Consider the following 26,235-nt stretch of genomic DNA (forward strand, 5'->3'; position numbering starts at 1 on the left):
AGCAAGGTCTGCACTTGGGTTTAAGACCAACAAGATTAACATCCAAATTACTGGATATTATTCGGAAAACTAGTCCTAGTGAGATCACCCCACTAGAAAAAAATAAAATAAAAAAAATACAGGAAGTGTAGAAGAATCGTGGATTGGACCTTTGGGTGGACAACTAGTTCTCTGTTGGCAATAGCTGGTGAGGTCGATGCTAAACAAACGTGAAGCAGCTCTCGTAAGTACTTCCAATAATGTGATAAATTGTACCCATAAGACTATATAAATCCCTACATTGCAACAGTAATTCAAAAACATGACTGCATCATGAATATTTTAGTTAAAAATTTGAACTTTTAAAGATGTTATTGGAGGAGATGAAAGGAGCAGTTAAGCAGACCCAGGAGAAGTGATCCAGGTTTCACAGCCACTTCAGATTTAGGATGCAGACCTGATCACCGCTTCCCACTTTTGTAGAGTTTAATGTCACCAGGTAAAAAAAAACAAACAAAAAAACAACAAACACACAATCCTCCCAAACGGTAAACATTCCAACACATTCAACGCATTTCAAGACAAACTCTGCACAGCAACTTAATAAGTCATTTATTGTAATGTTTCTGTCACCTCATCTTTCCAGTTTCCGATGCAAAAAGAAGCAATCATTTCTTAAATAAAGAAAGCAAAACAAAAATATTTACAAAATTCAAATAAAACTAATAATCATTGAATTATCTAAAGCACCTCTCTGCATCTGGACAACTGTGGTTTCTGCTGGAAAAGGAGACACTGCAATTACATCAGAAATTCATAGGTTCTCAAAAATAAAACAGGAAAAAAAAAAAAAAAAGTTCATCATCATCATTATATATTTACAGAAAGGTCCTGAAATGAGTTTCCACTTAAAGTAGAAAAGGCTTTCGGATCACTTCTGTGTGTTTTTTTTTTTTTATTTATTTATTTTATTTTAGTTTTATTCCCCTTCCCCCTTGTATACATTTAATTTCATCAAGTCGTTTTTTTTCTTTCTTTTCTGTAGATTTCAAGTTTCTAACGGTGATTGGGTCGATAGGTGTCAGGTTAAAGTACAGAAGAGGTAAAGATGAAGAGTCAGTCAGTGTGGTTCACTACCGGGGATGGGAAAAGGATGGCTTAGAGGAAGTATTAAGACCAACGCCCTGTAGTCAAAGTCGACATCGGTTCTCTGAAAGCTCATGATAGGAAACAGGAAGAGGGAAAATAGACAACCTTTGCATTAAAAACTCCCCCATCTGTCTAATTCAGTTCCAAGTCCTCAAACGTTTTGTCCACCGAAATCTTAATCGAAGCACACTTCAGTCATGCTGCACACTCCAGTAAAGGACAGAGAGAGGACCTGCGAGTTAGATCCGTCCATGAGTCAGGGAACCCACCGCACCGCACACCCTGCGGTTGCTTCCTGCAGGATCAGAGGATATTTAGGCATAATTGTCTAGGAGAATGAAAAAGCAGCCAGTTGGTTTGTGTTACTGTGACAAAAAAAAAAAAAAAACAAGAAAAGAGAGAGAGAAAAAAAAAGAAAAAAAAAACAGTTTTGTAGTGATGTGTGGATTCTCACACGTCATTAACAAGCAGTCCTGCTGAGTGTGTTTTCAAGTTTATTTCATGAGGACACTTGCTGTGTAAAGCAGGAGAGGAGGGAAGGGAGAAATGATTGTTTTCTGAGTTCATCTCTCAAACAAAAAAAAAAAAAACAAAAAAAAGAAAAATAAAGATTTATCCTCATTGAGGATTGATTCGAGTCTGCCACTCTGGGCTAAATATATTGTCTACTACTCGTCGCAGTTTCCTGCCGAACCCTCCCCGCCGCCCCCACGTCTTGATGAAAAGCAGGATTTCGATTCCTCAGTCCTTGTCGGACTCCTCTTCGGCGTTGCGGAGGAAGGTGAAGAAGCCGGTGACGGATTTCAAGGCTACGCCTTTGCCCGTTTGCTCTGCTGGATCTTTGCTGGACTCCCACTTGAAGAAGACCTCCTCGTCGATCACGTCCTCGTCGTAAAGATTGTTGAAGAACATCAGCAGGAGGCCTGAAGAAACAGAGCGCAGAGCTCAGCGTCAACATTCACGTGGCAAAACAGAGTTTTCTCAGCAGACTGCTGCAGGTGGATTGCAAAGCAAAGGTTACGAGTAACCAGCCACTTACTTTCTTCACTTTGATTGTTAGACAAAAATGGAGAAAATATTCTCGTCTTTCTGCGGAATGTCGACTTTAAACAGTCAAAATAACCTAAATCACCATATTTATTGTCTGGACTCTTAAAGACGCTTCACTGCAAATTCAAAGAAATGAAATAAAAACGTACTTGCAGGCTGCTCCATGTGCACCATGAGAGCCTGGAGGGCATAAAGGGCCTGAAGCGCTTTCTCCTCATCACAGAGGTATCTCTGCAGCAGACTGGCTCTCTCTTTGATCTGCTTCTCATCCACCTTGTACGGGTTGTCACCTAAATTGTGATGTTAGAAAAAACCCCCCAAAAAAAAAAAAAAAAAAAAAAAAAAAAAACAAAAAAAAAAAACAAACACAAACATGTAGCTTCTCACAACTTATGCCATTCTAGAGTCTTCACTAAAATGCCCAATAGTGGCCTGAGAAATATGCTTAAATGCCACCTTTAGGTATATGTGCGAATCAGCCAATCGCAAGGCAGCGACTCGGTGCATTTAGACGTCTAGATGTGATGACGACAAATTTTTGCGTCAGATCCACTTACATATGATGGCAGACTGGCACACCGATGTCATCAATGCTCGTAGAAACTGGCTGGAAGCACACTGCTGCTCATCGAGGTTGGCCTAAAGAAGAATCAAAATATATTACTGAAAAAAATGATCACAGCTACGACAGAGATGGAGCAGTGGCTGCGATTTTTACATAATGAAAAACATTGCTTGCCTTTATCTCCTCAAGTATTATACTAACACATATTAATAAAAAACATTTTCCCTCCTAAGTTACTGAACTACTGCTATATTCTAAACCACACACCTCAATCCAGTCTCTGATTCGCTGGTTGTTGGCTTTCTCCTGAAGCAGTCGGTCCAGCTCTTTGCTGATTTCATCTCCACTGAGGATCTGTTTCCTTCCAGCTTCCTTCGTCTCTGTCTCTTCTCCTGTGGTAAACTCCACTTTCTGAAATGCACGACATGTGTAAACAAGCCTGAAAGACGATGATCAGCAACTTGGTGCTGGTTGTTTTCATCTTAGCTTGTTTACATTCATGGTAAATGAACAAACAGAAGATATTAGCACTCTGGAAGATGTAGCAGACACTTGGCTACACAGAAACTTACACGTATTGGGACAATCAGACAACATATGGCTTGTCTTACCATAATAAGATGTCTAAAATCTCATGTGTACCTGATCTGTGACAAACTTGTTGACGTCTTCATCCTTGGACAAGAACTCATTCCAATTTAGTCCAGCTTCTCTCCACAAAGACCCAACCTTCTCGTGAGTCTAGCGAGAAAAACAAATTGAAAAAATGTTTTAGTCGAGTTTGGAAATATTTGAAGTCTACAAAGCCAGACTGTTTAACTGCGAGTTTCCGCTTTTAAGACTTGTGTACATACCATTCCTTTGCAGAGCAACTTGATAATCTGTGCCAGCAGCAAGCCGGCCTTCCCCAGAGGCACAAGAGGCTTCGAGATCTCCCTGTAGACAGATGCAACGTATCAACATTTCAGCTTCCATAAGCTTGTAGACTGCAACAATATTTAATTATTCTGTGTGTTTGTTAATTATGCAACAGCAGGAAACTCAAGCGGGAGGGGAACAAAACTAAAGTTTAATATGTTATATTTTGATTTAAGATGAGGCCTCTGGCTGGAAAGATGTGACCTAGATTTCCATCTGATTAATTCTCCTTTATTCCAGGTGGAAAATTATTCTTAAAATCTAATTGTCTTTCGGTTATAATTAGAAATCTATAATTTATGTTAAAATATGCTAAGCAACAACCAGACAATAGCTAGTATTTATAAATATAGTCCTACTGCACTTACATCTCAAGCCAAATAAAGCCATTGGAAAGAAAGACTTCGATACATTCTGTATTTATTATAGCTTGGACATTTAATGTTTTAATTTTGATTAATTACAGAAACAATGTAGGTGCATATGATACATATGACACCCCATGGCAAGTGAATGCTGGCATTATTCGTACCTAAAGAGCTGTCCCATAGGGATGCCCCGGTCATGGAGCATGGGAGTAATGAGTTCTGCCAGGTAGAGCCAGATGTGAGGTATATCAATGGCCATGTCCTCTGCCACTTCCAGAATCTCCAGCAGCCTAGAAGAGAACAGAAACGCTTTACTTTCACATATCTAATTCTACTTCAACTCTAAAAGTTCCTGTTGCGACACAGGACCTCAGTGACCTCTTCTTACCCTTGATAGTACTGCTGTACGGGCAACGTCCCTGCCTCTACAAGCCGGTGTAACAACAAACCCATGCGCTCCCTGGCAAGGGTGCTGCGTTCAAGTGTCGACTCGAGGCCACAGCTCACGAACACGTAGAGCAGAGAGGCACTATTTAACTCTGCAACACACTGCAGCGCCTCCTACAGGGCAAGAAGAAGATGAAAATCAGAGATGGAAGTACTACTAATAAGAAGTGCGCCTGACGGAATAGTTTAGTACCTTTATGTCGTTGATGTGGAGGTATTCTTCAATAATGGCATTGGTCTTTTTCCTCACCTCCTCTTCTGTCATGGCAGGTTTGGGAAGAGAAGCAGGAACACTTTCCCGCTTAACTAGACAAAAAACAAGAGGTGAGAATAAGCTAACGCTCACTTTTTTTTTTTTTTTTGTCAAACCGACTACCAATGTTCATTTTAAATCTCGTCCTAGTTCCTTAACCCCGGATACCTGGAAGGTCTTTGCTCGGACCAGTGTCCCGACCACTTTGGCTCCTGCTTCCTCTGTCATGGCTTCCCCTGTCCCGACTGCGTTGGTCCCTGCTTCCTCGGTCCCGACCGCCTTGATCTCTGCTTCCTCGGTCCCGACTGCCTTGATCTCGGTTTCCTCTGTCCCTGCTCCCCCTGTCCCGACTGCCTCGGTCTTTGCTTCCTCTGTCCCGATTGTCGGTCATGCTGGCAACGCGGCGCACGGATTCTGCTGCGGCCCGGCTGTCTCCGCCCCTTCCACCACGCTCCTGTGATTCCCTGCTGAAACTTCTCTTGGAGAACTGGTTCCCGTCCTGTCTCTCGCTGCGAGCAAACCTGTCGTAGCGATCCCTGTCATGGTCATTCCGGTCTCTGTCACCACCACGTTCCCGACTGCCGCTCGACCTAGAAGGAACGGATTAATATACTTTAGACATTTCCAACGTGTTAAAAGGATTAAATAATACTGTGCATTTATTCTGAGGGCTAATTGTCTGAAGCAGAAAACTAGCTGAGAAGAAAACGGCAGCGAGAGAAATTAACAGAGGACTGCGCTGCTTCTAATTACCTCTGAGGAACTCTGCGATCGGTGTCTGTTGATGAGGACATCGCCCCGGATTGCTGCAGTGCTGAGAATCGGTTCAGAGTGCTGGTGGCTGGACGTCCAGAGTCTATAAAGGAAAGGAAAAACATACATCAAAAGGTCAAAATCTGAAGGAAAAAAAAATAAAAAATCGCCTCAAATCCAAGCTTCTTATAGCATGGTTCATATATTTTTCCCCACAGTAAAACTTTAGCTCTTTTCAAGCATTTTCAAGGTTAGTCTGTCAACTTTTCCAGCACAACCATTTTTACATAGAAACAAAACAAAAGAACTAAAGAGCATTTCAATTCACTATTATACGATATAATTTATTACCATTATTAATAATGTCTTGTGATAGTACTCTACATTGCAGGGACAAAGTAAACAAAAATAAACCAACATTTTATGTTTTGAAATTTCTATCACACCCTATGAACCTGATTGGTCTGAGAGCAAAATACACATTTGTCAAAAACCCCCCAATTTCAATAACGAACATAATATAAAACCACTCTTATTTCAATTACACAAATTGAAAGTCAAGTGATTATTTTAATTTTTGTAGAGCATTTAATTTGAGTAGTACCTTTATACAGTTTATACTATACTTATAGAGGCTTACCTTGCTCCCCACTTGCTGGTTTAGCTCCACTTCCTCCGCTGCTGCCTTTTCCCCAGCTTCCCCACATGCCTTTCCCATCCGGAGCCAGCCGCTGATTGTTGAAGTCCAGGGCCCCAGGCTGCAGGAACACAACCGAGCCGCAGTCAGGAAAAGAAGCTTCTCGACACTTATTTATACAAAACTGCAGCATTCCGATGCGTAACGCGTCAGAGAGTAACGCTCGGGGTTTTAGAGGTTTTACTTTTGTGATCTTGCTAAGGCGGGTGATGTCGATGGGTCGATTCTTGGTGGAGATGGGCACCATGTTCCAGCCCTCGTCTTGGGGCTGGGCCGCCCGGCCCCTCGCTGGCGTGTGCGGACCCCGGTTGTCCTTCTTTGACTGCAGCTGCTGCTGGACTTTGATCTGTTCCCGGTGCTCCTCCATCTCTGCGTCTTTATGAATTTGGTCAATTGTTTTGGGACCCTGTTCTCCCCTACGAGGAACCCAATTATTCTAGGAATCGCAAAAGGAAAAGAAATGAATAAATAATCAGCACCACCACTTATTTTTGAGCCGCTTTACTGCAACTTCGGTTATCATTTACCTTTCTTAGGTCCAAAACATCTTGCAGCATGAAGCGGATTCTGGACGAGGTTTTCCTCTCTTTGATGATCTTGTCCATCTGGTTGAAATACTGATCCATACGAGGCTGAGAAAGACACAACATTTATGGCTTTTATATGCCTTTGTTATGATACAGGAAGTAAAATAGTATGTTCATGTACAGTGCCAAAGATACTTTTGTAAGTCTTCTCAGTTCCTCAAGCCATCATAAATAATCAGTGGCCCAGACACGTGGCACAAAGAAACAGTCATCACAGAAGACTATTTGACGTCACCCACTTCCTTCTGTACATGTCGATAACCAACTAACCTTGGCCTTCTCGAAGTCCAGGTCTTTGCCAATGGTGGACAGCAGTCTGCAGAGACACTCCAGAGATTCTTCGTCATGGTTCTTCAGTAGTTTGACCACACAGTCGTGCATGATGGCCTCCGTCAGCATTTTCAGCTTGAAGAGTTCGCCGATGAATTTTATGTTACCCAGCGAGCGCCTTCGAGCTTTGTCTCGGGCCTCTTCCAGTTCCACCCTTAAACGCTCACGCTCCTCGTCCTGCAGAGAAATAAGCAGAAGGTTTGTTTGTGCTTTCGTGGCCACAAGATTGATTTTGTGCAAACAAATTAAGGAGAAAAATAAAAAGAACATACATTCTTGGAAGCTTCCATCTCTTTCTGCTTTTTCTCAAAAAACTCATCATCGTCCTGGTCCTTTTCAAACTCCTTCTGGCAGCGGTTGAGGAGAAGTTTGCGGAAGTTCACAAAGTTTCCAGGTTTATCCGGGGTGGGCACTTTCAGCTGGAGAGGGGCAACAACCAACCAGAGGTTGACTCAATTTAAAATCAGCAGCAATTTGGGGGATAAGCACAGACCGAAAATAGATCATTTCTGCTCTTTCAGTTCCTCAACACCATCATGAGCAATTCAGTGGCCCAGACACGTGGCACAAAAAGTGAGTCATCATTAGAGCAGTGACGGCGTGCACAGCACAAAACTCACCCCTATAAGGCAGCGGCACATGTTGGCGTAGGCTACGGAGAAGTTGGGCTCCGAGATGGCCTTCTCGAAGATGAGGTCGATGGTTCCCTTCAGCCTTTCTTCTGTGTCTATTTTCAGCTCCATCACCTGCTTCATCAGCTCCTGGAACTTCTGCGGGGTGAGCTTGTTCAGGATGCTGCGCAAACGCTTGAACAGCTCCTGAGTCTTCGCCTGCTCAGCGTCGGCCTCTTCGGAGTTGCCGTCTTCGGGCTTTATGGTCGAGGGCTTCCAGGCGTTCGCAGCTTTGTTGAGCTGCACGCTGTCCGTGAGGGACCTGCTGTTGATGATGATGATCTTCTTGGGCTCTTTTCGCAAGCTCTGCTGGGAGCGATGTGACCCAGAGGGCTGAAAGCACAAAACAGAAAAGTACGTTTGTTTTTTTGAAATGCAACGTCAAGTTGTAGTAATTCTGAACGGAGGAAGCTGTGATTTTAAATAACCTGGGGTCGTCCTGCAGATTTGCCTCCGAGACCCCCCAAATATGTAGGAGTGAAATCCGAACCCACGCTCATCAGTCGACTGGGATCAACAGGTCGCAGCGGAGTCTTGTTTACCTGGCAAAGTGAAGTAGGCTGTAAAATACTGGTCATAAACCTGCAAAGATGAGTCACCTCTGAAATCAGAAGAAGAGACGATAAAGTCCCGAAGCAGAGGGATCAACACATTCCATGCACTGTGGTTCCATGCTCACAGGATGGAACTACAGGATGTAGCATAGCTGCTTCAAAATAAAATTACACTTGTTAAAATTTCTTCTGACTTTATTGTCTGCCGATTGCAGTTGAAATAAATAACCAAATTAATTGTGATTGTTTAACTAATTGTCAATTGTCAACTGGTGTACACAGACTCAAAAAAAAGAAAGAACATATTCAGAGCAGCAATAAAGCCAAAACCTTCACAATAAAAGCCTTTTCCTAGTATAAAGCCACGACATGACTCCAGACAAGCAGCAACATACCTCGTCTAGGACAACGTCACTGATGACAGGCAGACCCTCTGGTTTGTGCATACTGGCGCTGCTAAACTGGAAGCCCAGAAGAAACTCTCTGTCATACCGCTTCTTTGCTTCTGGGTTTATTGGCTCCCCCAGGTCTGAGTAGCACACATTTGGGATGCGTCAGTAAACTTGATTCAAGTGAATGCTTAAAAGGTTTAAACTGGATAACAAGGGTAAGTAATGCGAGTAGGAAAAGTGCTGCTTGGAAGGAAGGGAAAGAAAATCACTACAAGATCTCATCAAAATTTCATAGATCTTTTAACTATTTCTTTTTATAAAACGGTTTGAATCTTTTCGGAAACATGATCCAAGTCTCCATGATCATTTTAACATTATATGAATTAGTGAACCAAATAACTTTGACAAAACGCTTCCTTTAGTGCTCTTAACTAACCTTCTTTGTACTGGTATTTCTGCTCAGTTGGCTCGAGCGTGGATTTGAGCTTGTCCGGTTCAGCACTCTGCTTGTCCTCTTTTTCCTCCCAGGTCTCATCTACCGCTTCAGCGGGAGGCTCGGCTGTCGCTGGAGGGCTGACCTGGACTACTGAGGGTTCAGGAACAGGCTTGGCATCCGGCTCCTGCTAAAACATAATGATGTTTAAGTTAGGAGCTTGCAATAGTGATAAAGAGCCATAAAGACTGACCTGTTCTCAAAGTTATGTTACCGTCAGCAACACAGCAGCTGAAGGGAGTCTCACCTCTTTGAAGGCATCCAGAAGGCCCCCAATGGCTTTTTTGTTGAGCTCTTTCATGCTCTTCTTCTTCTTTGGCACAGACGTAGCAGCTACAGACAGAGAACAAGATATTGAACAAAACGGAAGAAATAAAATAAAAAAAAAATAACCTGTTTGGTTTATTCTGTATGCAATAACCTTTTTCCTCTCAATTTCCTCCACATTTATTGGACGTCAGCATGATCTGTTCTGATGTATAATTAAAACAAAAATTTGTATTTTATTATAATTCATGTCTTCACTGCCAAAAGCTTCCCCTTATAACAAACCAACTTCAGCAGCTTGAGCAGATGTCACACTCTTATCTGTAGTTTGTGTTTAAATCTGTATTTAACGGTAATAAAAACACATAGTGGCAGTAAAGGAAGACAGTCATGGCAATTTAAAAATCGATAGATTTCACACCCAAGGAAATACATATCCTTGCTGGCGCCAGTAAAACGATCCCATCATCTGCCTGGAAGATGGCCAAACAATCACGCCGCCATTTATTCAATCAATCCTAGTAGTGGTTTGATGTACATGACAGTGGATCCATTTGACTGCTTTTGTTGTTGTGTTCTAGATATGATTTTATTTTTAAGACGCATTGCTCAGCTCTAGGGCATCTCATAATTAAGGTGAAAACAACAGTGTGGTGTCAATGTCTTTTCTTTTACTACCAACAATAAGATGAAACAAGTGAGAATCACGTCAATCTCACCTTGCATAGTAGTTTCCTCTGGGCAGCTGGCAGAGGCAAGAGGAGCATCTTCAGTTTTCTTCTGCAGCTGCTCTTCCTCCTTTGTCTCCTCCTCCTCTTCTTCTTCTTCTTTCTGTGCTGGTGTCACTGATTCCTGAGATTGAGAAGGGTCGGGTTTGTCCTGGGGCGTAGCGTCAGACACCGGGACATCTTCAGAGAGTTCTTCAGTCTCCTGAGGAAGGCCGTTGGGAAGAAGAGACTCTGCTGGCCGAACCGCAACCAGTTCTGGTTCTGAGCTCTGGTCCGCATCCTCGGCCTGTGAAGCAGCAGGTTCTGGTACAGCGAGGGGCCGAGAGACGTCGCTTGACGGTTTTGCAGCAGCGTCCTCTTTCACAGTCTCCACAGGGGTGACTGCAACTTCAACAGGGGGTTCTGACTTGGCGCTAGCTGTCGGTTCCTCTTTTTCCAGTTGAGCTCCTTCTGGCTTCACCTCTTTCTCTGCAGACGGAGCAGCCTGCGGCTCCTCTGTTTTCACCGGCGTCTCTTGTGCTACCGGTGATGCAGAAGGTCTGACCGGAGCATCCACTGTGTCGGCGGCTTTCGAGCTGACCGTCGTTTCTGCTTCAGCAACACTGCTGATACCTGCTGCTGCTGATGGGAGAGAAGGCGGAGACTGCCGCTCCTTTAGCGACGGGGAAAGTCTCTCTGCTGCGGCCGCAGCGGCCACAGATTGAGTTGCTAATTCAACAGGCGGCGTAAGTTGTCTGTTTACTTCCTGTTTGGTCTCCACCACAGGATCCGTGTTTGCCGGAGCAGCAGGTGGAGGACTTTCAGGGGAGGGAGAAGACTCCGCCGGCTCATCTGTCGAGTGTGAAAATTAGAAAATTTAAAAAAATAAAGCGTGTCGACAGGCTGACAGATTAGCATTTGTTTGCTAATCAAACTCGAATGTTTCCTCACCTCTTCTTGTCACTACAGTAACAGTCTGTCCGACTTCACCATTGGTCTGGGCAATACTTACTTCTGCTACAGATGCCTACGATCAGAGACAAACAGGTTTTTAAAGCAATGCGTAAGATAATCCAGTTAATTTACAGTGACAATTTTTATTGTTTTTTTTAATCTATGAATAAAAAAAAATCTTTCAACTTGTGTGAATGCGAACTCTTCAGACCTGCTAATGTAGATTAAATCACTTTCTATTGCACACTTTCAGTATCATAACGCTCAAGAGCTAAATCAAAAAATATTCCCAAAACTCATTATCTGATCGAAAGGAGCATCGTCAAGAGACACTATAAACTAAGCAACATAGTTTCTCAATATGTCACAATGCAGAGTGGAGATAAACTAATTAATGTTGAGAATTGACGTGACGCTGGCCCCGCCCCCTTGCGGAAGTGGAGCTATCCTCCGACAAGCCAACTGTTTTTATGGCAGACGCAACGGACCTCAATGTGTTACCCGAGACGTTTTTTTGAGTCATTTTGGCCTTATAAACCAACACTGAGGCAAAGACGGCCAGCAAGAAAATTCTCCAACTAATCCTACGTCAAGTCTATAAGGTTATTAGCGGGAAATAACGGAGAAATCAACGATGAAGCCCAAGAGAAAAAATGAGGGACACAACGTCTGGTTGGACGCGAGTGTGAACGCTGAGGGACACAAGCTGCACGTAGAAAATGGGTGAGTAATGACTTAAATAATACCGGCTCGTGAAAATCTGCCTTCAGGAAAATGCTTAGAAACAAACAGCAGCATGAAATGGTGTTTAAATGCTGATATAGCAGTTAACTACCTTCACTTATTGATCTGGAAATGATTAGATGTTTAGCATTGTTGTTTTAATTTAACTGAGTTGTGTTTATTTGACGCTTAGCCGTCAGCTGTCAGTCGTTAGCACAGAGCCTGAGTCGTTTGTAAGGAGTCGTGAGTCATTAGCACGGAGCCATCAGTAAGTGTCGTTATGACAAAAGCTGGGATGTTTACTACAAGTTATCTTTGTGGCGCTGTCTAACGTAGTAGTTTCCATCCATCAGTTTCATTCAACTGTACTTGGAACGCTGATTGGTCAGTTCCTGACAAGTGCCTTGAAATGATTGGGGGAGGATTGCTCTACGTCAGCAAACCTCCCCCATTGGGGGGGAGGGGTCGGCGTCATGTCAATTGACCACTTACACATTTAACAGGGTCTGATTGGTTCTTTAGCAACTGCCATGATCCACTTATCTTTAACCCTGTAAACCAGTTATAGCCACTGCAAATGAGACTCATGACTGCTGTGCTGGAAACTGGAAAAATTTGAAAACGTGACAATTTTAAAGATGAGCTAAGCTCATATTTTATGTATTTTACCAACAACTTTCATTCTTCTAATTAGGGTGTGGGTCCCAGATAAACGCTAATGGATGTTAAACATGGTGCACCAAAATAAAACTGGAAATTATTATGAAAGTGAATATGAAATGTAAAAATAACTAAAGAAAATATGTCTGTGATAAAAGACAGACAGCACATGTGACCAAGATCTGCTGGTCTCTTATGAAGGAGACATGCTATAACTGATTTAGGTGAGTGTTATTAGTGATGTCATCACTGCCTAATAACTAAATTCTCTGTGGGGTGTCAAGAGCTTTATAATGCTCCTATAACACAGAGTTGACTTTCTAAGTGGATGACTGACCTGTGGGGGGGTTGCTGCTGTGGTAGATCTTCCACCCGACATGATCTCCTTTGTAATGTCACGCCCACCTTGGTTGGGGTCTCGTATTGTTATCTGGCAGGAAGAAAATCGGTAATGTTACTTCCTAACATATGCTGGCAGAGGGTAATGATCCAGTCTCTTTTGCGCAATTGTTGCCACACAACACAACACCACCGTCATTTTCAGGTAAAGAGAGAAAGTTCCACGTAGGTGGAACAATACGATTTCTCTCCATTCACTTTTTTATCCTCAGAATGTGTGCTGGCCTTTAGTTGGGAGACGCTACCTGCTTGCGTTCCCTCTTTGGCGGGGCTTGCGGCTGTGTGGGTGCTTGCTGGGGAGGCGGAGCTGGTTGTTGTGGGTTGATCATCACCGGCGCTGGCTGGACTGACGCAGAGTACTGCGGCTGAGCAGGGTAGTACGCTCCCGCTGCTCGGAGAAACAGATGCACAGTTTGGTTGGCAAGGAGATTTCAAAGTGGAGCTTCTCTCTAGTTTTACGCTCAACTCTTTTAATACATTTTCTACTACTACTAACAAATAATACACATGCATTACACCTCAATGGCCCTTTTTTAGGACCTGGCATTTTTTTTTGAAACAGTAGCGACTCTAAAAAGAAAACATGTAGGAATGTAATTAGAGACAGGAAGTGCCACAGATTACTGCCACTGAAGCTCGCTGACCACAAGCGCGCGCACACTACTCACCGGGGTAACGCTGGGAGGTGAGAGGAGCACCGTGGAGAGAGAGACGGCCGTTCTCTCGCCCGCCCCCTCTCCCCCCACCACCCCGCCTCTCCCTCGCAGCAAGAGAGGGCTCTGAACCAACGCAGCAAGGAAAAGGGAAAGGGGAGTGAGGGGCCAGGAGGAGGAGGAGAGGAGAGGAGAAGAGAGGGCAGGAAGAGACAGATGCAGTATGAGTTAATGAGAGGATCCAGAGGAAGCAGGGTGTTAAGAAGGTCCCAGGAAATGACCAACAGTTTGATCCTTCCCGCTCATAGGAAACTTCCAATTTACTTTTGGAAATGATTGACAACGTGGCTGGAGAATTTTGACACAATGGGAAATAAAAGCTATTAGTTGAATAAGTATGAAGAATACTTTAAGAACAGTTTCAAAGTTTTACTGTAGCGTGTCCAGACCACCCAGTTGTCTTCTTTTCTGCTTGCATTCCCTTCATGTATAATGACGAGGCAGAAACAGACAAACAAAAAGATATTATTGACTGATCTGCAACATATTAGTTTGAGTGAATCTAGTCAAAGTGATGGCAGATTTATTTCTTATTTTGGGTGATCATTTTTTATTTTTCAGGCTGACCTTTACTGAACGGTGAATAGCCAGGAAAGAGGGAGGGAGGGGAGAGAACGCACGTCTCAAACGTCCCGAGACCGGGCCGTTTGAATGCTAAAACATTTTAGTTTCAAACCTTTGTGTTAAAACCATAATGCAGTTAAAGTACAATCCAAATCTCACACTATCCCAAGCATATTTATGCCATTATGTATCATGTAAAATATTTACATAAAATATTTTTGAAAATGCATGCTGCAATACACAATTACTTGAAGGTCTGCTATATTTAGATGATGGTTTGAAAATTTAGCACCTAAGAAAAGTTGAGTTAATCGTCCAACCAAATTTGAGTATTATTCAGATTTGGTCCCTTGCAGCATTAGATGCCAATTAACCATCTGAGGGTATGCAGACTCATCTGAAACATGAGCTTTAAAGTCATTTCATGGGACCTACAAGGAAGTGTCAGGTGACTGCAGATAGAGAAAACGGACCAAAGCAGAATCAAGCTAGACCACGTGCAACTGGCACTATGACACTTACAGCAGTATTGTAACACAGAGAAGCACCAGAAATAAAAAAACAAACAAACAAAAAAAACAACCAAGCAAAACCATAACAAAAGCAGTGACAATTTCCAGACAAAGGGTAGAAATTATAATCTATATATTGAGGATAATTTGGGGGGGATTTAGTAACTGTCATCTTCTTCAATGGTAAAACTGAAGGCTGTGCTTGGTTGTTATTGTTGGTGTCAGGGTAAAAATCCTTACCGTAAGCAGAGTATTCTGCAGGACTAGTCCCAGGATAGAAACCTGTGCCGCTGGTCACAGGATACTGTTGGGTAGGAGGCATGTATGGAGTACGGTACTGCAGAAACAACATTGAGAACCAGTAAAAAGCTGCATCCTCAGAAACAAACTGTATAACAACAACAGATGAAATGTTATAAATCTTTTTCAGACACTCAAAGACACTTTGTGTGTTAGTAAATGGCAGTGTTGGAACTGTTTCGGAACATTACAACAGGTAGCAGCCGAACCAAAGAGAACCCACCAGAAGGTCCCGTGGTGGAAACTGCATGCAAATACGATTCTCACAGCATAAAGATTTAACAATTCAAAACCACGTCTGCAAAACTTTAATTCAACAAAATCGTGTTCAAAATCGAGATGCCCCATTCAAATTTGAACTCTTATGATATTGTCACATATTGATTTGCTATTCGAATCTATATTAGTAGTTTATTTTACAGCATGTTTAATTGTTTCCTTTAGTTTTAGATGCTAGATTATAAATATCTTACATTTTTAGCACAGTTAAAATTAGTTTTAATATTAACTTTTTTTTTTTTTTTTTAATCTGTAGATAGAATATCTAATTTTCATACAGCAGAGTGGGCGTACGCGATTAAAGATGACTTTAAAAAGACAGTCAAAGCCGGTCCCAAACCAAAACCCAGCTGATGGCTGATAATTAACTCGATTTAACCAACCTGTCCAGATGGGATAAAATAGCCCTGAGGAGAGCCACCGAAAGGAATCTGCTGCTGGGGGATCATCATCATCTGGGAGCTGGTAGGGTACACATGCGCAGGTGCAACAGGTCGAGGGCCGCTGCTTGTCTGCACCCTAGGAGCGCTGGCGGCCATAGTGGGTCGACTCTGATAGTAAGCCTGGAGAAAACACGGAAACTAGAAAACATTAGAAATAAAGCAAGAGAATTGAGAAAAATGTCAAAAATCTCCCCAATTATGCTATGGCTATAGCCCATTTATTCACATATGGTGAGAACGTTTTGGTTGGTGCATTGGTCCTATTGCATCACAGCACCTGCTAATTTCTGCATCAAGCCGAGAGCTTCAATATGGAATCTTCACTGCTTATTCAGTCTTGTTTCCCTGACGGGTTATCGAAGTTAGGAGAGGAGGGGGGAAGAGAAAAGCGGTTACCTGCAATGCTCTGTATCCACCCTTCAGCCGCACAACACGTGAGCAGAGAGCAAGAGAGGGAGTGAGATTAAGGAGAAAATGAAGACTAGAGACAATGAGGAAGGTTGATACTGCAAAAACATTTAAAAAAAAAAGAAAAGCGAAGGCTGTGACAGGAAGCAGTGTGTCCCAAGACCATGGTGACAGATGAACATGCAACTCTGTGAAAAGGTCCAATATCAAGGTGCATAAATAATTTTTAAGGTGTTTGCAGAAACTGGTGTGAAATTACAGCAAGTAATTAATGTTTCAAAATGTGTTTTTTTTTTTCTTTTTTTTACCCACCGTTTTATCAGCCTTTTTTATCTTTGTGGTTTCATTTGCAACAGTGTTCTCAATGTCGATTCCAAACTTATCTTTTTGTTAAATATTTCCTTGACAGCAAAACAGCAACACTTGAGCTCCTACTAGTAGGTATTTCTGAAATTTCTTTTAAGACTATCTCAGCCTCATTACAGTGCAACATATTTACCTCTCTAAGGTTGTTGAAAATCTTTGCAGATGCTCAGAGCCAGGTTAATCCAACTGTGGAGCGCATTGTTACAGCTCATTACATCTGGCCTCCTGTTTGTCTATCACTGTGTGTGATCTATCTGCCTGCGACTTCAGATTATGCGTGCGAGGCAAGCCGTTTAGGGGCTTCTATGCCGACTAAGTCACCAGCTCCGTTGCACCCTAAAACCCATTTGTTTGTTCTGCATTTCTCACGCAGAGCAAACCACAGGCAGCGCGCAGCTCCACATTTTACCTCTGAGTCATGGAGACTCGTTATTTTCTTTAAATGTTTCCTCCACCCCCTGCAATCTGTCTGCACCCACGACATACTCCCTTTAGGACGATAAAGTTGATCTTATCCTTATGCGAAGTTGCAGGTCGACATTGCGCAGTTACGCCAAGTTAACTTTTAAAATGGACAATAGTTCCTAACGGTCTGGGGTCTTTTTTTCCTGGTTTTTTCTGCTCATCATCTCCCGACTTTCTCGATCACCACTTAACCTAAACAGACGGGCGATGTGCAAAAACAAAAACCCATCACGGACTGTGTGCGGAGAAATATGTGGTTGAACAATGTGAAGCTATGTGAAATAAACGAAGAATTGAGGTCTAGGATTTTTCCTCAGGCATTTTTTGCCCTTCCCCCCTATTCTAATCATTCCAGGTATATTTGCAGCTCTAATTCTAACGAATGATCCAACAAGTATTAAACTTGGCTACCAGAGCAGCTTTAATATGTTGGAAAGACAAGCACAGAGGAGTCATGACAGAGACAGCATGAACTGGGATAGCAAAGCAGTAACTTCACTTAATAAAAGACGAATGTTTGACATTACCAGACAGTCAGCCAGAAACTTCCTGGATCAAAAGCTTCTGTCGCAGTAGAATGAATAACCAAAAACCTGACACTGTTTAATTGCATGCACTAAAAGTAGGTTATTATATAAATATCAAAAGGTTGACTCCCAGGTTGGTTTGATTTTAAGTGATTTGTACACATTTATCTGTAAAAATGAACAGAAAATTAATAAAATCCTCCTGCAGAGCTAATTCTTCTATTTTGAAAGGATGATAAATATTTCCAAAAAAAAAAAAAAAAAAAGTCTAAAACAAATCCACTCAGATTGTACATAAGCAGAAATACAGAAATGCCAGCAGTCGCTTTGAGTGATGATCTATGCGCCATGAGCCGTGAATTTAGCTTATTTTATTGGTCCTGGCAGTTACTTTAAATATTAAACACTCACAGTGAGATGACATTATGACTAATCATCCAGGCAAAGATGCACTGATCTTGTGGTTTGCTTGCAGTGTTTTAAAGAAAGATATACTAACTAACTCCCCTTGAGAAGACACCAGGATGACAAGTCAATAAATGAAACTGGAAGGTAAAGAAGGAAATCACAATTACCGAGATCAGGTGAACCCGATTTGAGATAATGGACAAAAATATAAGCCATTATACCGTAAGAGATATTTTTCCCCTCAATCTACAAGCAGTTAAAGTGGAATCCAATAATATTTTTATCTTGCATATTTTGGAGATGTAACAAAAACTCATGTCGATATCAAACTGATGAAGACAATACAAAATCCGTGGATTACAATTTTTTTATTTTATTCTTTGCTAATTCTAGCAAAGACATCGTCATAAAAACTGCCTTAAAAAAAAGATGCTCATTCTGCCATCTAGCAAATTGAAATTTTTTTTTGGTAAATCTAATTGACCTAAAGTTTAGCTAGTTTTAGGAGAATTTAATGGACAGAGGAAGTTGACAAAAAAAAAAGTTTTATGGATACTGAATAAAATAATTAATGGGTCTACTTTTTAAACACTGTGTTACCCTACTGGAAAAAAATATCAACTGTGGTGTGAAGAAATGCATCTCAAGAATGAAGTGTCAGCCTAAGAAAAAAAGAAAGAAACTAAAGACGATTTTTGGGTGTAATTTCTAAAAATGTGGTCGTGAGAACATGCATTACACTAAAGGCAAAGAAGGGATATATATGGACAAAGTGAGGAGAGTTAGTACCTGTTGGTGTAAAGTACGAGGCCCTGTAGCAAACTGGGAGGACAGCAGAAAAGAGTAAAGAGGTCACAACAGACATTGAAGGCAGACAAACACTAAGCCAAAGCAATGCAGCAAAAGAAGCCATGTCAGAAGTCCAGGTGAAAGAGCGGGAAAGACTTCCGGCGCAGCACATCAAATCCCAAAACCCAACCAACATGAAGAAATACCTGTCTCGGCTGCTGTGCGGAGTTCATTTGTGGAGGTGGAGGGGTGGCAAAAACAAGAGAAGGTGGTTGTCCGGGGCCGTATGCAGCCTGGAGGAAAAAAAAACAAAAAACAAAAAACAGAATAACTTTATTACAGAACTCCAATTTACTCAATCAATACATTCCACCCAGAAGGTAGGCCTCACCTGGGTTAATCCAGGAGACGGGGAGGGATTTGGGACAGAGGTGGGTCCCGTTATAGGTTGTGGTGGTTTGTTCATTTCACGTTCTTTTATTCGTCTGCATTAGGGTGGCTGTGTGTTGCCAGCCTTTGAGAGAGAGAGAAAAAAAAAGAAAAAATGACAAGTATTTCAACATCTAAATAATGTGTTTAAAAAGGTTTCCAATTAAATCACAGTTATTACAAAAATAAACTGCCTATAACTGAATAATTCGAGGCATGGGTGCAACATGTTGCCCAATTATATTTGCAGCAATAATGGGTAAGAACACCACTGTATGGACACATCTCTAGTGTGGCACCACCACTAAGCAAAGAGGGTGTGGTCTGTGGGCTTTGCCCAAGATAAAACCATGACCACCACCTCCCACACGTGCATATTGTGTATCCAAAGCATTAAGCATAAACACCAGTTAAAGTCAAAGAAACATTAATATAAGTACAATTTAGGTTTTGTCCATCCAAATCTTTACAAAAGACAAGGGGCATACAATGGCAAACGGGGGAAGCTACTAATTGCTGGTTCTACTGGTTTAAAGACATATTTGGCTGACAGAGTAGCTGTCAGGCAAATATGTCTTTAGCTAACAGCTAAAGACAAATTCCAGTATGTTTAAGAAAATGGATACCTCAGGTCAAAGGGCATTTGCTGTGTTAACAGTGTTGTGCTAGGTCCATGTGGGCAAATAAGCTGTACAAGTACCGCGAGTTTATGTTAAGGTCGATGAATTTTCAATTAAACACAAAAGAAAAGCTTATTAACATTTTAAAGATCGTACATAACAACAACATGAAGGAACTGCAGTGGAAAAACTGATGTTTCGAACAGGCATGACATTCTGACACAGGAACCGTCGTTAGCTGCTAGCTAGTGCCATGCTTTAGGGGTTTAAGCCACAACTCTACCATATGGTTGTGAAGCGTGCAGTGACGGATAGCCGGCGTGCGAACCCTCATTAAAGATGACGGGTGTTCAACGAAAAGATTATTATGTCTTAGCAAAAATGTGGGTTAACATGAATTTTACCGACCCGCTAGCGTGGCAGGCGCTCGTAAATCGTAGCTACCAGCCTGCGTGCTAACGTTACGTGTCCCGCTACCACAGACATTTTCTGTAGTTACGCTACGTGGCTCAGTCCGCATTTAACCCCGGAGTACATGGCGTTCAATTTGGTACGTACTAATAATGGGCGACACGTTTTGTCGGAAAACGCGAGAACGAGGAAACAAAGTGTTCCCGAGTAAAGTGGCTGACACGTTCTGGTTACTGTGGAGCTATTGTTGGTGAACGTCAGCTAGCCGTTTAGCGCTGAGAGTGAGATGAGCAAATTAAACAGGCCCAAAAAGCCACACGATCAAATGAACCCATCCAATCTATCATTCAACCATGTCCTTAGCAGATAATAATTTCACTGGTAACTTCGTATAAAACAAAGCTTTGCAACAAAGGCGCTGTCTGCACACATGATATAACAGGGTTAACACCAAAACGAGGTAAGAAGTAACTGATGAAAATAACCGGTGAAGATTAGCCACCAACTGTCATTTCAGCGAACCTCAAGATAACTTCAGTCAAACACCGCGAACAGCAGCTCAAAGTATAAGCACTCAATTAATAAATGTTAAACTGAACTGACTGCAAAAGTTTTTCTCTGAAATAAAGCAGCATTCATCTGCTTGCTACCCAAGCAAATGTGCTGACAGCCGGCCGGGCCTGCTCAACCTGCATGCCTTTGACAAAACTAATACCTAGCTAGAGTGAACGTAAAGCTAGCATCAACAAGGCTAACCGGCCTAATTCTTACCAGGTACCAACAGTGTCAGGGTCGTAAATTGGGAACTTGGGGTATCAGCCTCTGGTCAGTCTTCTGTTGGTGAAAGTTTGTTTGCTTGTCCTTCCTGCAACAGACGAGTGAAGCCCTTCTTGGCTATTGACTTTAGCGAACTAGTTGGCTAACCGGCAGATGGGGTGAGTGCTACTGATGTCACTTCGGTTTAAATCCCAGGATGTTCAAAAGTGACAGTGGTTTAAAAAATATATAATAATATCGCTCTTCGGGAGTGCTATTGATAATTGCGATAACTCCCAAATAAGCCTCTGGACTGGAGGTCCATGATCAAGGCGTCGATGGTGACGGATTGCCGGTTAGATTTGTACTCTCTCGTACGCAAGGCTTAGAGAGAGGCCATAGTGCGATGTTTCTGCTGCTCGGAGCCGGTGCGCCTCCAAGTCGCATGGGTAAGTTCCGGGGAAATTACAATTTGATGCCGGTTCCTTGGTCATGTGACACTGGAGAGTAAATCATTTGAGGAAGCGTAGAAGAAATATTTTTATTGTATAAAATGAAATAAAAAAAAAAAGATAATAGATGTCTGAAAAATAAATAAATAATAGCATACAGTAAAAATGTTTTAGTCTCAGTAATGGAGGGTTCAAAGGATATCGAGTTTGATTCGCTTTTCTGCTATTATTCCTTTTTTTCCCTCTTCTTTTTGTGAACCTAATTTGTTTTCAAGCAGCAAATAACCACTGGAATATACAAAATGCTGCACCATTATGGAAGCAAAATTATATTTAAAAACAGAATTAAAACAAAATTTACATGAGACAAAAAAAAATCCACAAAATATTACAAATATATAATAATAATAATAATAATAATAATAATAATAATAATAATAATAATAAATGTTCTGAATAATCACCATTAAAATATGTTGATAGTGCATGTTGAAATTATGCTTAAAAAGTAATCAAAGCAAAATTTATTCAATTATCCTAAAAGTTAGATTAAGAATAATCATTTTTATTACATGACATACATAGAGAAACTCAAAAACATCCCACAAAGAGTTATTAAATTACTTGTTTCACTTGTCCAACCAATTAACTGAACTGCAGAGAACTGTAACTCCAAAAGTAAGTGAAAACATCATAAATAATAAAAAGCCCAATATGCTTCAGAATTGAACTAAACAATTTGTTTTACCTCTAATATTGTTCCTATTTCTGGATTCATCTATTTGCATTTTCCCTCTGTAAATTATCCAATTACTGATTTGTTTCTCAAATTATTCTAAAAAATTTAGTTTTGTATTTCACAATAATTTGCAGTGGAATAAAGCAATAATAGTAATCAAATATTTTTAAAAATATATTTGTTTATGTGTCTTATTTCAGTGTGCATCACTATTTTATTATACATATATAAGGAGGAGAGTCTTTCAGAGCATGCCAGGAGAGGAGTGCACAGACTGGACCAGCTTGATTTTCAGAGATAAAAAGCGACCTAAGCATATCAGTGATACAGAAGTCCTCTGCCTGCTGCACATTGCCAATTTACATGTGTTACATTAGGTTCAACATTGTGGTTTCAATCTGATGAATTTTAATAAATATTCTTGAGTCCTCATGTCCGATTTGGTCTTTGGAAAAAGGTTGATCTGTTGGCTTTGTGCAGTGGTGTCCAATCATTTTGGAACAGGAAGGGGTATTTTCCTTAACTGAGTCCAACTGAAAGACAATCTCTCATTATAATCCACTGATGTAATTCTGTAATTTGACAAAGCCTTCCACTTTGCTGCGCACAATTATGTTGATGCTGATACACTAATTGTTGACTGCTTATTATTCGGTAGTGAGTAAATTGAATCCCAGAATTTAATTCACAGGTTTCATCCTATGAAGGCACCATGTTTAGTGACCCATTCCTTTACAGAAGTTTGTAGAAATATACATCCCTGCCTCCTGGATTTTATAAACATGGAAGTGATTGGAACAACTGGATTCAATTACTTTGAGAGTGACCCGGGATGTTTGCTAATAAAGTACCTTCAAACACAATTCAAATTTTCATCTCTTTAGACTCACAATTCAAATTCCTTCAGGATAAAAGCTTTATGATCTGCAATACCAAAATGTTCAAATTTCAAGGAGTTTAAGGGAAGACTTTCAAAAGTAGGAACTCAATGCTAATTGTAAAGCATGTTGGCGGCAGCATCCTGCTGTTTTGCTAACAGTGGCACTGATGCAACGCCACAAATGGGTGGAATGATGAAGTTGGAGGACTGCCTTGTTTTCTTCAACTTCACACAAACTCAACAGCGAGACGGTTGAAACTTGAACAAAATGCCTGTGATCAAAGTGAAACTTGCTATAGAAAATGTAGCCAAATATTAAAAATATAGGCTCATTTGAGTGAATAAGGACATATAACTTAGAAGTGTTAAACAGAAACCACACTATCCACAAAGAAAAGGTTTGACAAGTTTTATTTGGGAAAAGTCAGACACTGAACAAAGCAAAGTTGATCAGTTAAAGTTGGAAGTTACAACAGCTACAACGACTTGGTCACATGGAAACTGATTTGAAGTTTGTAATATTTCTGTGCTGATTGTGCATTAAAAAAAAACAGGCAGCAAGATCAGTTTGAACAAGGTGATGTGATTTGGGAGGTTGAGTGTAGGAAGTGTAGTTGAATCACTGATGTCCAACTTGGGTGGAAAACTGTCAGTGACACTTTTAAGGTTGCTGACAGGCATGGAAAGTGCAAGATTTCTCCAGATCTGTTGAGAGGAAAGAAATCAGTATATATTCAGATGCTGAACAGAAATGCATTCCACAAGCAATACATTTTAAAAAAAAATAAATTGTAGTCCACTTAGTACAACTGAGATTAGCACGAACCTGAAGCAGTGTCAGCGCATTGTCTGAGTGAGGACATGGCGTTCATGTACTCTTGTCCCAAAAACTGGTCATAGGTTTTTCCTGAAGTAACTTCCTGGAGACATTTGGTGGAGTCCTTGAAGAGGAGGTTCTTTCCATTGGCGGACTGGAACATTCTGAACGTAGAATCACTGCCACCGGTTCCAAACTTGGTCTGTAAAGACAATGCAAAATTAGGTTTTCATAATTGCTGTGTTTTACTGTACTGTTTCATTATGGTTGCGTTGCTACTGACTTTGAGAGCTGTAACGTAAGTTTTCTGATCTATGCTCTGCTTTAAACAAAGTCAAACAGCGTTCCACTGCATAGAAAAGACTCTACTTCAAAAGTAATATATTGTGAGATATAAACACATCCAAACATCATGTTAAACGTGAAGGAAAATTAGTTAACATATGGCTATACATGACCTCATAGTAATGTTTAATTTTTTGAAAACTGATTGAAAATTTGCAGGAAAATATTTTAAAACCAAATAAAATTTTCATTCTGCTTTGCATTAATTAATTAGTATGGTTCCTGCGCAAGCAAAATGCAGAATGCATTTTATTGTAAAAAAAAAAAAAAAGAACAAAAGCTACGACAAAAAGTAAATGTTATTTTCATTCTTTTGAAACAAAGTGTAAACTATTATGTGAATATTCAACTCTCTTTTGCTTATTATGTGGGGGGGAAAATTCAGCCTTATACATTTGAAACCTACAATTGCCTTTAATGTTCGTCACTGACCTGTTGGTCTTGCAGGATGCGGACCACTTTGTCACGAACATCAGGCCGAGTTACCACAGCGTGTGCCGGGACAGCAGCCAAGTGACAAGAAACAAAGTCCTCGACTGGCACTGGATCCTTTCCAGGGCAGATCAGCTGGTAGTCGGCAGAATTCACACCACGAGCCCAGTCAGGACCATTACCTTTGATGAGAAAAAAACAATGAAACATAGAGGGATACAGAGGGATGCTGAAATTTTCCAGCTAGCAATTCAGCAAAGAGGCAGAGCATAATCAGGTCAGTTCATGTCTCTTACCATCACTGTTTTCTGAAACGATTGAGTGTTTAATGAAGGCAACGTCACCAGCACCCTCTACCAGACATCTGCAACAATAAGCCATACATGATTTTATTCTAAATGAAGCGTTCCTGAAATAGATCTCAAAATGTTAGCATGATCAAAAAAAATTTTTAAAATCCCAAAGGCATTCAAAGCTTTACAGGATCACTGCTAAGTCTTTGGTACCTGAAAGCTCCAGCATAGCCGTAGTACTGCTCTTCAGCACTGGCTTTGCACTTGGCTTCATCTCCCACGGCTTTGCCGCTGCCTTTACACTCACGGCAGAATGGAGAGTTGGCTTCGGCTCCGGGGGCACAACCGCTGGAGAAGAAAGTATCTGCGGAGAATCAGAGGATCATCCATCAGCTGGGCTGAGAACTTCCTTTTCAACGAGGATTCTTATTAAGTCCACAAAGAATCCTTCCACTGAGTTTTCTTGTTATTAGAACAAATTGTGTACCTTGTATTTAAATGTTATATAATCACTTTGTACTGTACTTTTTCCCAGTTGACTGTTTCACTTACCAAACTGACAGTTTTTAGTCTGGGCATAGATGTGACCCATCGGGATGTTCCAGCCAGCTGTCCTGCCAATGCCTGTGTGGCAGGATTTCTTTCCCTGCAGATTTGCCCAGGTCACCCCTGAAGACTTCTTTACCACAGCAACAGCATAATAAGAGGAGGCTGTGTCTGTGAAATCAAAAAATACAAAGGAGATTGGTTCTAGCAACAACAAAAAAAGTCTTAAAATATTGCTTCAAAAGAGAACATAGTGACTTAATTTGTGAGAGACCAGTGTGAGTAGAGGATTTAGATAAGTTTAGTGACCTCCTGAAATAAAATCTGCCAGTAAAGAAACTTTTAATGCTCACGGTTTTTCTGGTCTTACACAAGTTTTTACACGTTTAACATTTGCTAAGTAGCAAAAAAAAAAAAAAAGAATTTTGATTGGACATTATGTGATAAATCAGTACAAATTTGAATGGTAAGAAAATAGAAGAAAGTTATTATTTAGATTTTTTTTTCTTTTTACAAATGAAAATGTACAAACTGTGGTAACCAAATTCAACCCACTTCACATTAAGTCTTTTTTTTTTTTTTTTTACAACGGATTGCCTCCTTCTAATTAGTAGCTATAGTCCATGGTTGTATATTTGAATCTCAATATAAATACATCTAAACACATAAATTATTGAAGAAAGACTATTAAAGGCAAAAAACAGGTCGACCTATCGGGGGGCGGGGGGGTTTCCTACATCAGGACAATTTGAAAGACTTAACAGCTGTGAAAAGTGATTCTACAAAATTCAGACTCCAAGGTTCTGAATACATACTGTATGAATG

The 26,235-nt window shown here is 41.0% G+C and overlaps 2 protein-coding genes across 10 annotated transcripts; both read right to left on the reverse strand.

The window, feature by feature from the left end:
• Positions 1-576: 576 nt before the first annotated feature.
• LOC106938190 (eukaryotic translation initiation factor 4 gamma 1-like) lies at positions 577-21,360 on the reverse strand. 9 transcript variants are annotated; one of them, XM_015020080.1, is made up of 34 exons: positions 20,922-21,360; positions 19,082-19,204; positions 18,897-18,983; positions 18,691-18,723; positions 16,124-16,144; positions 15,668-15,847; positions 14,946-15,042; positions 13,585-13,695; positions 13,162-13,304; positions 12,855-12,947; positions 11,132-11,207; positions 10,193-11,032; positions 9,454-9,539; positions 9,150-9,336; positions 8,717-8,850; positions 8,196-8,309; positions 7,717-8,100; positions 7,369-7,515; positions 7,037-7,273; positions 6,707-6,811; positions 6,364-6,615; positions 6,123-6,240; positions 5,483-5,585; positions 5,039-5,319; positions 4,898-5,008; positions 4,670-4,782; positions 4,418-4,590; positions 4,194-4,319; positions 3,598-3,679; positions 3,386-3,484; positions 3,011-3,154; positions 2,736-2,817; positions 2,328-2,468; positions 577-2,051 (listed from the first exon to the last, which is right to left on the reverse strand). In XM_015020080.1, exons 2-34 carry the CDS (start codon positions 19,154-19,156, stop codon positions 1,870-1,872), a joined length of 5,157 nt encoding a protein of 1,718 aa, XP_014875566.1. In that variant the 5' UTR covers positions 19,157-19,204; positions 20,922-21,360; the 3' UTR covers positions 577-1,869. The 9 variants fall into 9 exon arrangements, with proteins under 9 accessions (XP_014875566.1, XP_014875563.1, XP_014875562.1 ...); XM_015020077.1 differs by having other exon boundaries at positions 4,898-5,319; positions 9,150-9,333; XM_015020076.1 differs by having other exon boundaries at positions 4,898-5,319.
• A 2,011-nt stretch (positions 21,361-23,371) lies between these two features.
• Positions 23,372-25,648, reverse strand: LOC106938196 (serotransferrin-like; the record flags this gene model as incomplete). The annotated part of the gene is made up of 6 exons (XM_015020100.1): positions 23,372-23,682; positions 23,804-23,996; positions 24,572-24,753; positions 24,868-24,935; positions 25,078-25,228; positions 25,417-25,648. Coding segments are annotated over 6 exons (870 nt in total), but the record flags the coding sequence as incomplete, so codon positions are not given.
• Between the last annotated feature and the right edge of the window lie 587 nt (positions 25,649-26,235).

This window comes from Poecilia latipinna, unplaced genomic scaffold (assembly GCF_001443285.1).
Source record: "Poecilia latipinna isolate Pla-1442-1.1 unplaced genomic scaffold, P_latipinna-1.0 Scaffold2531, whole genome shotgun sequence".
Taxonomy (NCBI): Eukaryota; Metazoa; Chordata; class Actinopteri; order Cyprinodontiformes; family Poeciliidae; genus Poecilia; species Poecilia latipinna.

Excerpts from the sequence above, each read along its gene's own strand:
- LOC106938190 (XM_015020076.1), bottom strand. The coding sequence starts at position 19,156 with ATGAACAAACCACCACAACCTATAACGGGACCCACCTCTGTCCCAAAT. Across the intron at positions 13,305-13,584 it reads CACCTCCCAGCGTTACCCCG|CGGGAGCGTACTACCCTGCT; the intron begins GTGAGTAGTGTG and ends TTCTCCGAGCAG. Across the intron at positions 12,948-13,161 it reads CAAAGAGGGAACGCAAGCAG|ATAACAATACGAGACCCCAA; the intron begins GTAGCGTCTCCC and ends TCTTCCTGCCAG.